This window comes from Myotis yumanensis, unplaced genomic scaffold (genome assembly GCF_028538775.1).
Source record: "Myotis yumanensis isolate MYYU_CA2020_CCGP unplaced genomic scaffold, mMyoYum1.0.hap1 SCAF_16, whole genome shotgun sequence".
NCBI classification, from domain to species: Eukaryota; Metazoa; Chordata; class Mammalia; order Chiroptera; family Vespertilionidae; genus Myotis; species Myotis yumanensis.
In genome coordinates, this window is record NW_027223767.1 from 8,906,738 (window position 1) to 8,920,495 (window position 13,758).

Genomic DNA, 13,758 nt, shown 5'->3' on the forward strand with positions numbered 1-13,758 from the left:
GCCCTAACTCCCCTATCGGCCCTACTCTGTGAGTAACAGGGGGGAGCTCCTCAACCCCCTGATCGGCCCTACTCTGTGCGTGACAGGGGGGAGCTCCCCAACCTCCTAATGGGCCCTGCTCTGTGCATAACAGTGGGGAGCTCCCCAACCCCCTGATGGGCCCTGCTCTGTGCATGACAGGGTACGGAGCCCCAACCCCCCTGATGGGCCCTGCTCTGTGCGTGACAGGGTATGGAGCCCCACCCCCCTGATGGGCCCTGCTCTGTGCGTGACAGGGGGCAGCGCCCCAACCCCCTGATTGGCCCTGCTCTGTCCGTGACAGTGGGTGGCACCGCAACCTCCCCATCAACCCTGCCTTGAGTGTGACAGGGGGTGGTGCCCCAACTCCCAATTGGCCCTACCCTCAGCGTGACCAGGGGCTGCACCTAGGGATTGGGCCTGCCCTCTGCCACCCGGGGGCAGGCCTAAGCCAGCAGGTCGTTATCTCCCGAGGGGTCCCAGACTGTGAGAGGGCACAGGCCAGGCTGAGGGACCCCCCCCTTCCCCCCCGAGTGCACAAATTTTTGTGCACCGGGCCTCTAGTATCAACATAAAAGATTAACATTCTAATAAAAATGGACAAAGGATAATGCATTAAAGTGGTCAAATATAAGGAAAAAAGGCAAGCCCTAGTTGGTTTGGTTTAGTGGATAGAGCATCGGCCTGTGGACTGAAGAGTCCTGGGTTCAGTTCCGGTCAAGGGCACATGCCTGGGTTGTGGGCTTGATCCCCAGTACAGGAGGCAGCCAATCAATGATTCTCTCTCATCATTGATGTTTCTTTCTCGTTCTCTCTCTCTCTCTCCCTCTCCCTTGCTCTCTGAAATCAATAAAAATGTGTTTAAAAAGCATTTAAAAAAAAAATCATGAATTTATACCCAAGATTATATGGGGTAGTTGTTTTTTAACATTCAAAAATAAGCAATTCAAACTGCTAAAGAAAAAGTACTGGTTACTCAAGTGCAAATCTACATTTCCAAAGATGACAGCACTTTTAACAATAGTTGCTTATTAAATTTGACTTCTGTGAAGTCAAAATTCTCAGGGATTGTATCTTTATACCTTCAGCCATCTCAGTATAACTCATAGAGAATGGTGGCCTTCAGTGGTTTTTAAACAACTTTACTGAGATGTAATGCACATACCATACAATTCACCCACTTAAAGTATACAAGGCAATGGCTTTTATATAGTGACAGATATTTGTATCCATGACCAGAGTCTATTTTAAAATATTTCCTCACCCAGCACCTATCCTGTTCTATCCTGTCTGGGAAAGATGCAAGGTGCCTGCCTTCATTTTGCCTAAACTGGAACTCACTCAAGGCAGAAAAGCAATGGACATTCCTTGAAAACAATTTAAGGCAAATGAATAACATATATATATATATATATATATATATATATATATATATATATATATATGCCTGGTGCAAGAAACTGGGATTGAGGCATACATTAGAGCAGCAGTTCTCAACCTGTGGGTCAAGACCCCTTTGGCCGTTGAACGACCCTTTCACAGGGGTCGCCTAAGACCATCCTGCATATCAGATATTTACATTACGATTCATAACAGTAGCAACATTACAGTTATGAAGCAGCAACGAAAATAATTTTATGGTTGGGTCACAACATGAGGAACTGTATTTGAGGGCCAGAAGGTTGAGAACCACTGCATTAGAGTATCAAACGCTAGGAGAGCCTTGCCGGTATGGGCTCAGTGAATAGAGCATTGGCCCATACTCCAAAGGGTCAAGGGCACATACCTGGGTTGCAGGTTCAATTCCCAGCCCCGATCAGGGCTATTGTGGGAGGCAACCAACCCATGTGTCTCTCTCACATCAATGTTTCTCTCTCACTCTCTCCCTCCCTTCCATTCTCTCTAAAAATCATTGGAAAATATATCCTTAGGTCAGGATTAGCCAAAAAACAAAAACAAGATACAAAAGAAAGCATGGGAGAAAAATTGAAGAATTGAAGGGTAGAGATTCTTTGGGAAATTTGGCTATTCAAAATTACCTGTATATATTGAGAAATTTAGAAAGCCATGTACTAGTATATACCCAGGGCAGGACACAAAAGACCGAAAAGACCCAAAATTTTAACTTCTAGCTGATCTATTGGCTTAGGACAGTGATGGCGAACCTATGACACGTGTATCAGAGGTGACACGCGAACTCATTTTTTTGGTTGATTTTTCTTTGTTAAATGGCATTTAAATATATAAAATAAATATCAAAAATATAAGTCTTTGTTTTACTATGGTTGCAAATATCAAAAAATTTCTATATGTGACACGGCACCAGAGTTAAGTTAGGGTTTTTCAAAATGCTGACACGCCGAGCTCAAAAGGTTCGCCATCATTGGCTTAGGGCAAGTAGGAAGCGAAAGTTAAGGCAGGTTTGTAAGTGACCTGGTTAAGGACTGAAGGAGAGTTTCAACACAAAGCCAATCTGCAAAAACTGGAATAGCTGTTTTGGTTTTTTTCCCCCTTTGTTTTCTTTGTGAAAAAAATATTTTGGATCCTGGTATCGTGCCCTCCCCCACCCTGCACCCCAAAAGAAATCTGTCAAAACACTAGCTGAGTCCTGGCCAGCATTGCCCAGGGGTTAGGTGTTAAACTGGCAACCTCTTGGTGCACAGGACAACACTCAATCCACTGAGCCACACTGGCTGGGCTGCTAAATAATTTCTTTACTAGACATTTTGAAAATCTAAATTGTCAAACAAAGGGGGAAAAGTGAATACCATTTTTTCAGCCTGTATACAAGTGGAAAATGAAAATTATATCCTGAAGAACTAAGTTCTTTTGAAACCGAAGGGAAAGAGAAAGCAGAATATGAATGAATGAATGAATGAATAAATGCTTTTAAATTTGTTGAACAAAGATCAAAGGAAGTACACACATCAACAATTTCTCACTATTGATTAGATATAATAACTTGATTAGATTTTCATGCCTGATAGGCTTGCACATATTTTAAACAAAGGTTATGTCAGGGTTTGACAAATGACCCAGGTAAATAGATGGACAAAGTTCATGAAGTACTGCTATGAAATGCATTATTTCTATTACTGATTAAGACTATCTTACAGGTGTGCGCGTTTCAAGAGCATGTGTGTGCACCCTTCTACGTAGAAGTAAAGATATCTGCCTTGCTGCCTGGCTCCCGAGTATGTTTTGTGTTCTACCAGGACCCCTGAATTTGGGGGGCTCGCCTTATTTCTTACAATTTGGGGGCTTGTCTGGGACACCGTTTGTCGTCACAGGGAAATTGGACCCCTCCCCTAAGGAGGTGCGCCCCACTGCCTAGTTGTGGCGGCCTCGGTGAGGAGGGACAGCCATCACACCTGGGCCGACTATGAGCTCAAGATCGAGAGTCAGTCAGCAAAGCAGGAAGGGCCCAAGCAAGACCCGCGGCAATCAGGTTAGAAGGCCTCCTGACCCAAAGCCCTCTTGAGTTTCCGGTTCATTGCCATCGACCAGAAAACTATGTTTGTTCTAATCAAGATTTGGAAGCGAAGCAAGTTGGAACCCTACTGGAGAGGACCCTACCTGTCTTGCTTACCACAGAGACTGCTGTTCAGACTGGAGAGCGAGGCTGGACCTATCACACATGGGTTAAGGGCAGACACACCTCAACTTGATCGGCCATACCAGGACATATCCCCTTGAAATTGACACTAAAAACTGTGAGCTGTCTTAATAACCATCATGTACTGGGCTCTATTTGCTTTAGGAATCTGGCAAATTGCAGGGGCTTACAATGTGGGCTGGAGAAATGTGTACAATCTGGATCATGCTTACCCAGTTAAGTTACTGATTACAGATAACTTGAATGACTTGGATATTTCAGCCTTTAAGTCAAAAGATTGGCTAGGACTAGATATAGGAGTAGATGTCACAGGACAAGATCCCCTAGGTCACTGCCACCACCATGCAAATAGAAGTAGGATATCAGGGTACGAATGCCTGGGTGGAATGGATTAGATATTCTGTTCACACCCTAAATAAAAGCTACTGTTACGCTTGCGCGGCAGGAAGGCTACAGGCCCAAGTGGTCCCATTCCCATTCGAATGGACCTCACACAGTAACAGGATGGAAGGTGTGCTTGCCTTGTACCAGGAGGAAACAGCCTGGGGATACGCTTCCTGTAAGACTCTCCCTGTTGTTCCCATCCAACAGAGGTAAAGAGCAAGGACCCGCCCAAAACGATCCGGCCCCGTCCTCCGACATAAACTATGCCTCCTGCCTCTCAAGGGGCGGGGACAGTGCTTGGAGTTCAGAGAAATGTATCCAGATGCGTAAACGGCCGAGTATCCTCAGAAGCCCATCGTGCTGCACTGTCGGTACCCGTGCTGATGTCTGGTGGTGTCATGGGGACCCTGACTTGGGCCTTGCCCAGCATTTGGAGTGGACCTTGTGCTCTGATACAATTGGCTATCCCTTTCACGTTGGCACATGGTAAACCTTTTTCAATGGACAGACAGACCAGGAAGAGGAGAGAGTCCAGGGGGCTCCTTTGATCCCCATATGCACACAGATCCCACTGGGGTTCCAGGAGGAGTCCCAAGGAGTCTAAGGCTAGAAATCAGATTGCTGCCAGGTTTGAGTCTGTCCTGTGTTGGTGGCCACTGTGAACAAGAATGCGGTGGATTAATTATATTTACTAGAACCAGCAAAGGCTGGTTAACTATGCTCGAGACACAGCTAAAGGGATAGCTGAACAGCTAGATGCCAGCAGCAGGATGACCTGGGAGAGCAGGTTGGCCTTGGTCTGATTCTGGCAGAAAAAAGAGGAAGATGTGTAATGTTGGGGTCAGTGCTGCACATTCATCCCTGACAAGACAGCACAAGGACCGTCACTGAGCCTAAGGCATTGGCAGCTTTAGTGACGGGTGAGCTGGAGCCTGCGATCGAGGGTCCTTTCTCTGATGCACTAGAGCGACGGTGTCCACACTCACCCCTTTGATTAGAAGTTACAGAGATGGGATGTCACATCATCCCATGTGTGTGGGGGGGGGGGGGGGTCTTTTTCAAAGACTAATTGAAACCACATTGACCAAACAGCAAATTAGTCTCCTTCTAGAGCAGTGGTTCTCAACCTTCTGGCCCTTTAAATACAGTTCCTCATGTTGTGACCCATAAAATTATTTTCGTTGCTACTTCATAACTGTAATGTTGCTACTGTTATGAATCGTAATGTAAATATCTGATATGCAGGATGGCCTTAAGCGACCCCTGTGAAAGGGTTGTTCGACCGCCAAAGGGGTCGCGACCCACAGGTTGAGAACTGCTGCTATAGAGCATGAAAGTCAATGAATGTCAGCTGAGTTTTAAGAAAAGAGTTTAAATAAAGAAAAGGGGAGAACTATGAGAAGAAACAAGTCATCTTTTCTTTTCTTTTTTTCTTTTTTTTTTTTTGATTGAACAAGTCATCTTTTCTGTCAAAAAGCAGTGTAGACAGCCGTCATTTTGGACTGCGTGACTTGGCAGCCACCATGTTGGCCGCATGGCTTGCAGCTCCCCCGGGGCCGCCATCTTGAAACGGCAAAGGCCAACCCCTCCCGTTGAATTAGCCAATCGGGAAAGACCGTGCGCCTGAGCTCCAATCAAGAGTGAGAAGCAGGTCACGTGCTCAGGGATTATAAAGCTGAGCAGAGCACCTGCTGGGTGTGTGCACATCCTTCTATGTAGAAGTAAAGATATTGGCCTTGCAAAAAAAAAAAGAAAGAAAGAAAGAAAGACTATCTTACAAACTAACACGGACAGGCTTCTATCCTGTAAGAAGAAGAGGTAAAGATAGAGAAACTGAAGTTACTTTTTAGAAGCCTCTTCAAGTTGGAGGATACCAGAGGGAAGGGTGAGAGGATCCTGGGTGAAGGAATCCTTCGAAAATAAAGATTATCAATTACTCCTTTGGGGAAGAAAAACAGGAAACATTTTGAGAATATGAGTTTCTATTTTACAAATGTTTCAAGTGCTTAAAAAAAAAAAAAAGCAATTAGTGAAATAACCTAGCATTATGTTCTTGCAATGTGATGCAACATAAAGTACACCTCATCTATGAAGCATCCATACCAAAAAAATGTAGTCTGAAACTAATCATGAGAACAATCAGACAAATCCAGTATGTAGACATTTTAAAAAAACACTCCCAGAAATGTCAAAATCATGAGGAAGAAAAAAAAAAGAATGGTCTAGACCAGTTTAGATTAAAATGCAAAAATGTAACAACTAAAAGTAATGTATTATGTATCTTGATGTGATCCTTACTAACAGCTATAACATACATTTATTTTGGACAATTGGGAATTTTGACCTATAAACTGTTTATTAGGTGATACTATGAAATTCTTGTTAACTTTTTAGGCTTATGTTTTAGGTATGGTAATGATATTGTGGTTACACAGATGAATGCCCTTTTCTTGGGAGGATGTGCTGAAGTGTCTAGAATGAAATTCATCATATCTGTGACTTCCTTTCAAATGGTCCAGAACACACACACACACACACACACACCTAAATGTACATATACAGGGGTAGGCAAAAGTAGGTTAGCAGTTGTTCATATGGAAAATATGTAATACAAGAATAAATAATAATACAAGAATAAACTCTGCATTTCATGCACTCAAAACTGTAAATGTCCTTTTGCCCACCTCTGTCTATGTTTATGTGTATGTGAATAAATACAGACTTCCCTAGATGAGGAGGTAGGGAAGTGACAAGATGTTAACAACTGGTTTATGAGAAAACTTAAGTTTAAACTCTACACTTTGTACACTTTCTATGATAAATATAATCTAAGAAATCACAATTCCTATAGACTAGACAAGGTGCATTGCTGATATCTTCTGTCAAGATACATTAAGAAAGTCAAGTTACTCAGAGGCTTGTAGGATGAATGCTGATTATATTCTTGTCCATTCATACAAGCCTCAGAAGACTGGAATGGACAGAAATGCTTCATTCAGTCCAGTCAAGATCAGAGGCAGAGTTTACCATCAGCCTGCTTCCTTCAAAGCTGAAGCAGGTCGGCAGGAAGAGAAAAGTTTGTCCCTCCCAGGCCTTGAACCTTACTTACTTCTACACAGAAACCGAAAGTCTACTTCTTTCTAAAAGTTACCTGAATGCAAGTATCAGCTATATCAGGGCTGCAACTGCACCTTTAACATCCACATAAATCAAATATAATTCTTAACCAATGTTACACAGCAAAAACACTTAGTCAACCTTAGTACTGAGACAAGCCCTAAAAGTACAAACAGTGTACACTTAATTCTCAGGGCATGATTGCTAAATGTGTAAATTATATGAATTCCCAAATACTCCATATTTTAATTTATTGTCTTGCTTTTGATCTGGTTGTTCCATTTATCCCTAATTATCATGATGAATGCAAGATCATCCAAATCTCCCCAAGACTCTGCCTAGACAGTCACCATCCACAAAGTCCAAAGTCTAAATGAAGGTATCTTTTTGTACATATTAACATATACACACACACACACACACACACACACACACACCCCTCTGACATTTTCATTTGTGGAAAAGGTGACATAAAAAGATGTAACAAAATAAAAACAAGGTATTGAAAGCAAAAATTCTAAAATAGGGTTAATAATGGAAAACTTTCAAATACAATCATTTTCAAATGCAATGACCAAAGTACAGGCAACAAAACATACATAAAAAATGCATGTAATCCTGTGCATTCAAATATTTATAGGCTGAGAGAAAAGTGAAAAGAAAAAAATTTACTTTTAAATAACACTGAAAATACAATGTATTCAGGTTTTTAAAATAAGTGTACATAAGTGTAGCACTGAGCCTGCCTATCCACAAACAAGATAAAAAGTTGTAACATGTAGCTTATGATGTTACTTACTTTTCTATTGCTTACAGCACTGGGTTTGGAAATGTGTAAAACAAGAAAGAAGCTAACAATTAAAAGGAGAGAAAAACTGTATTCAGCTCATAGCTAATCTAAAGTTTAAAAGTCCTAAAGACGGAAACAGAAACTACTGATGAGAAGGACTGCTTTAATAACGACGCAAAACCAGTCCCCAAAGAACCATAGCCACGGTAAGGAAGACACCAACACACTAGGAGAATGTTTACAATACAGACACTAAATTTGCAGTGTATGCAGCACTGGGATAAGATGAGGATGACGGGCGGGGGCATGCTTGGAGAGGTCAATGGGGGGGAAAGGAGACATGTAATACTTTCAACAATAAAGAATTAAAAAAAAAAAAAAAAAGATGAGGATGACGTATGCAGAAGGATAGTGGAGCTCTGTCTCCCTGAAGGGAACGAGACTCCAGGTTGGCAAATACCTACGGCATCTTTCTTGCATTTGTTAGTGTGCTTCGTCTCCCTCTAAAGAGATCAACAGTATACAAAACAAAGCCTCAGATTTATAGATATACTGAGTTCTACCATGAACTTGAGTCTTCCATTCTTCTCTAGCTGGAAATAGTATCACTTAATGGCCAGGACACATTATCAACATGTCCAGTGGGGGACTTGCAGGAAGCAGCCAATCCTATTACAGTCAAGATAACATATGGAGTGCTAAAAACACCAAGCGGCCTGCTGAGCACTAACGATCTAGGTGATTAGTAGAGTCAGAGAAGACCACAAGCTAAGTACCAAAGACGAACAGAGTAAGACAATCAAACAGGAGTTCACTGGGACAATTTTGCAACATTTCATGGAGCAGCTAGAACCTGAATTTGGTCTTTAGGGAAGAGAAAAGGATTGTAGCCTGGTGAGACTGCATGACCGACCAATGGCAGAGTCCTCAGGTACAGCACCAAAGGCGGTCTCCCACTGCAATGACCGTCAGGCCTCTAAAAGGGCTGGGCCTTTCACTTACTGCCATGTACGGCCTACACCCAGCATCTCTGGTCTTGGCAATGGAGTCCACAAGCTGTCCGCTGATGCCGAAGTCACAGAGTTTAATATTTCCACTTCTGTCCAGAAGGATATTGGAAGGTTTGATATCTGAAAGAGACAGGTACCATTCAGTGTAAAAGTAATCAATCAAATGAGCTACATTCTAAAGTACTTTAAGTAAAAATACTGAAAAACCTTAGACAACATAAGTGATCAAGTCCTTAATATTCAGATGTATGAGAAGATGAGAAATATGAAATTTCTCTGAAGACCGATGCTTAAAAACTCAGTATCAAAAAATACTACAGCCCTACCCGGTTTGGCTCAGTGGATAGAGCATCAGCCTGTGAAATGAAAGTTCCCAGGTTCGATTCCAGTCAAGAGCACATGCCTAGGTTGTGGGCTAGATCCCCAGTGGGAGACTTGCAGGAGGCAGCCAATCCATGATTCTCTCTCATCATGGATATTTCTAGCTCTCTCTCCCTCTTCCTTCCTCTCTGAAATCAATAAAATTATATATTTTTTAAAAACTACAAGTGTATTTAAAAAATACTATACAATACATTTAGGCATTCTATTATGTTGTTTTGTTCTCATCAAGGGACATATTCATTTACTTGCTTCAAATTCATTACTTAACAGTCAAACTATAAAGAATGAATTTAACCTATAAGAGTATACTAAGCTACTGTACAATATGTGTCAAAGACTATGTGACACTAGGGACCGCTTTAGCTGTTACTACCCTGAGGATGGACCCAACAGATTAAGGAGGGCACAGCCTAAAGAAGGAGCTTGAACTCTAACCAAATTGTGCCAGGACTTTATTACCACAGAGAATGCATTTCCTTGGAGTTTAAGCCAGTTATCAGAATTTTCTGTAACCTGTAATCAAAGCACTCTACCTGTAGCAAAAAAAAAAGCTAACTAATTTGAAGTGATAAAAAGACTGCTATAAACTCATCATTTTATTTACTAATAGGAAAACAAAAGTTATTTCTGAAGACTTTCCCTTTTATCTTACTCCTCCTCAGGTACTGCCTTAGTGCTTTTCTGTGATACCTTGAGTATTCCTAAGGTATTTGAATCGCTCTACAGTAAAAGCAATCCATAATAATAAAAGTATAATATGCTAATTAGACTGGATGACTTTCCAGACAAAGCTGGGGCTGTGAGGGAAGCCCGGGTCCCGGGTGCCAGAGGGAAGCCAGTGCCGCCAGCCGGAGGAAGGAAGGCCTACTCTTGCACGAATTTCGTGCATCAGACCTCTAGTCTATATATATAAAAGCCTAAGCAACCGTTGCAACTATTGCAACCATTATGACTGGCCGGTGGCTATAACGTGCACTGACCACCAGGTGGCAGACACTCAACACAGGGTCTGCCCCGTGGTGGTCAGTGCGCTCCCACAGCCAACCTCCCCCAGCCGGCCAACCTCCCGCAGTCCCTCCCCCAGGCCAGCCGGCCCCAATCAGCCCCCATCACCGGCCAGGCCGAGGGACCCCACCCGTGCATGAATTCATGCACCAGGCCTCTAATACTCTCATAATTGCAGAACACAGCAAAAAGGGAGAGAAAAACCCCAAAACAAGAATAAGATGAACTATGAGAGGAACAAAATAATTTTGTTTAGGGACCTAATCCTACATGATTTTAGGCCAAAAAGGAAATTAGGAGCCTACCTAATATTATTTTAACATAAAATAATGAAGAAAAGTTCATTATTTTATGTTAAAAATATCAGGTAGGCAAAAATAAATGAATTGTTTTGATGTTCAAGGTTAACTAATTTCTGGACCAGGGTCAACCCCAAACTAAAATTACTTAAATAAATGTCCCAATTACTAATTTCTCTAACCACTAGAAACTATGATACTTAGAATTCAGGGTTTTGCACTTCTCTGAATATGACCTTTGACTTTCCTACTTATTTACTATCAGGATGAATCACATACTGTCACATATTGTCTTAGGTCTGTCAGGATACCAGAGCAACTATTTAGTCTATGTGCTGAATTAAACTTGGGATTGCCACTGTCATGCAATAGATCTACATCAAATGTTTAAAATTTTTGAATGTGTGTTTAATAAGGACAAGATCACTATTCTCACAAATACAAATGCTTTACAGCAATTCCAATTAAAGGAATCTCTGATTGCAGCACTTCACAGGGACAGTAGTGTGCCTGCAACACACAAGGCAGTTACCCTCTGATTCTCCTTTGACTGCCCACAGGACCACCTTCACGCCTTAGTAGTATACAAGAGAAACACTAATTATCTATCGGCAAATGAATAATAACTTTTCAACTAAGAATAATAAGAATTTACAGCAAAATCTCCTTCAATTATAAGCCCAACATATTAATAAGGTAGACTAAAATTTATAGACCCCCAAAGGGAAAAAACCCTAATAGTGAAGTTTTAGGATACATATAGTAGGTTTTGCTTGAAAGTGGCACTGTAATTTTCAATATTTTTTCCCTATTAAGGAATAGTTGTTCTATAAAAAAATAATTCTGTACCCACCTCTGTGAATGATTTTCAAGTTTTCCTTTAAGTGGTTTAGTGCTTTCACAGTCTGTGGAGAAAAAGCAGAGATGGGATAAACAATTTCCTTTTAATCAGACAGCACAATAGTTTACCTTAAGTAACAGCCCACAAAGCCCATTGCATTCTTGTAAGCTTAATGTTTCAACATCCTGTGCAATTTTTGTTAACTGAAGATGCTGAATGTTGATTTTAAATTTAAAAACTTAGTTGCCCTGACAGCTAAAAAGAAAACCCTGTAACTTACAATTTTTTAGTAAGTCATTAACAAGTTGTATTATATTTCTTATATCTTCAAACTCTTCAAGAACAGAAATATGTAGTATAAGAAAAGTCCAACAGGCTGGATCCATTATCAACCCTGACTTAGTTAAGTTCTTCCAAAGTCTCAGTTTCTCACAATCATTCACCCTCATTGGGTGCTGAGCCTTCAAAGTAACTTTTGCAGAGCCATGTGTCTCTAATGTCTCCAACAGTCAGGCTTGCGAGTTCATGGAGTTATTAATTAGCAAGAAGAGATTAATCGACCTGGCTGGGTGGCTCAATTGGTTGGAGCGCCATCCCAAAGGTTGCGAGTTTGATTCCCATTCAGGGCACATGCCTAGGTTGGGAGTTCAATCTCCAGTCTGGTAGCAAACAGGAAGGCAACTGACCAATGTTTCTCTCACATCAAAGTTTCTCTCTCTCTCATTCTAAAAATCAATGAGCATATCCTCAGGTAAGAATTTAAAAAGAGAGATTTAAATTAAAGTAATTTTAAATGTTGTGCTTAATATACAAGGTGATCACCAAGACTAGAAACATAGGCAAATATATAATACACTAGAGGCCCGGTGCACAAAAATTTGTGCACTCGGGGGGGGGGGGGGTCCCTCAGCCCGGCCTGTGCCCTCTTGCAGTCTGGGACCCCTCAGGAGATAACGACCTGCTAGCTTAGGCCTGCTCCTGGGTGGCAGAGGGCAGGCCCAATCCCTAGGTGCAGCCCCTGGTCGGACTCAGAGCAGGGCTGATTGGGGAGTTGGGGCGCCGCCCCATCATGCACAGAGCAGGGCGGATCAGGAGGTTGCAATGCCACCCTCAGTCATGCTCAGGGTGGGGCCGATTGGGGGGTTGGGGCACCGCCCCCTGTCACACTCAAGGCAGAGTCGATGGGGAGGTTGCGGCGCCACCCCGTTATGCACAGAGCAGGGCCAATCAGGGTGTTGGGGCACTGCCTCCTGTCACACACAGAGCAGGGCCCATCAGGGGGTCGGGGAGCTCCCCCATCACGCACAGAGCAGGGCCCATCAGGGGTTTGGCGAGCTCCCCCCTGTCACACACAGAGTAGGGCTGATAGAGGAGTTAGGGCACTACCCCCTGTCACACACAGAGCAGGGCGGAGCAGGGGGCTGGGGCGCCACCCTCTATCACCCACAGAGCAGGGCCGATCAGGGGGTTAGGGCAGGGCCGATGGGGAGGTTATGGCTCTACCCCGTCACACACAGAGCAGGGCCTGTGTGTGTGTGTGTGGGGGGGGGGGGGGGGGGGGGGGGGGTTGGGGCGCCGCATCCTGTCCCACACAGAGCAGGGCCCATCAGGGGGTTGGGGCGCCTTCCCCTGTCAAGAACAGAGCAGGGCGGATAGGGAGGTTGTGGCCCCGCCCCCTGTCACACACAGAGCTGCAAGGTGATCAGGGGGTTTGGGCGCTGCCCCCTGTCACGCTGATCCCGGTGCTGGGAGGCATATTACCCTTTTACTATATAGGATAGAGGCCTGGGGGCAGGCTGGTTTGCCCTGAAGGGTGTCCTGGATCAGGGTGGGGGTCCCCACTGGGGTGCCTGGCCAGCCTGGATGAGGGGATGATGGCTGTTTGCAGCTGGTCACACACCCTTCAGGGTGGGGGTCCCCACTGGGGTGCCTGACCAGCCTGGATGAGGGGATGATGGCTGTTTGCAGCTGGTCACACACCCTTCAGGGTGGGGGTTCCCACTGGGGTGCCTGGCCAGTTTGGGTGAGGGGCTGAGGGCTGCTTTCAGGCTGGCGGTTGTTGACTGAAGCTCCCAACCGCTCCTTTTTTTTCTCTTTTTTTATTTTATTCTGGGCCAGCTTTAGCTCTGGCTCTAGCTCTGAGGCTTCGTATCTGGTTTGTTGCCGTTCTATAATCGAAACAATGTATAACTTCAGCTCTGAGATCCCGGCTGGCTGAAAGCTGGTTTCAGCTTCTTATTTGCAACATAGTACATAGTTGCTTAGAGTTGCAGCTCAGAGGCCGGCAATTCAGG

General features: G+C 43.6%; 1 protein-coding gene across 7 annotated transcripts in view; it reads right to left on the minus strand.

The window, feature by feature from the left end:
- Window positions 1–13,758, minus strand: part of MAP2K4 (mitogen-activated protein kinase kinase 4) — a 119,755-nt gene that overhangs the window by 11,482 nt on the left and 94,515 nt on the right. For all 7 annotated transcript variants that reach the window (XM_070395108.1, XM_070395106.1, XM_070395110.1 and 4 more), the window contains 2 exons: window positions 11,477–11,528; window positions 8,928–9,055 (listed from right to left, as the gene is read on the minus strand). In XM_070395108.1, the coding sequence (XP_070251209.1) occupies window positions 8,928–9,055; window positions 11,477–11,528 (180 nt within the window). The remainder of the gene's footprint in view (window positions 1–8,927; window positions 9,056–11,476; window positions 11,529–13,758) is intronic.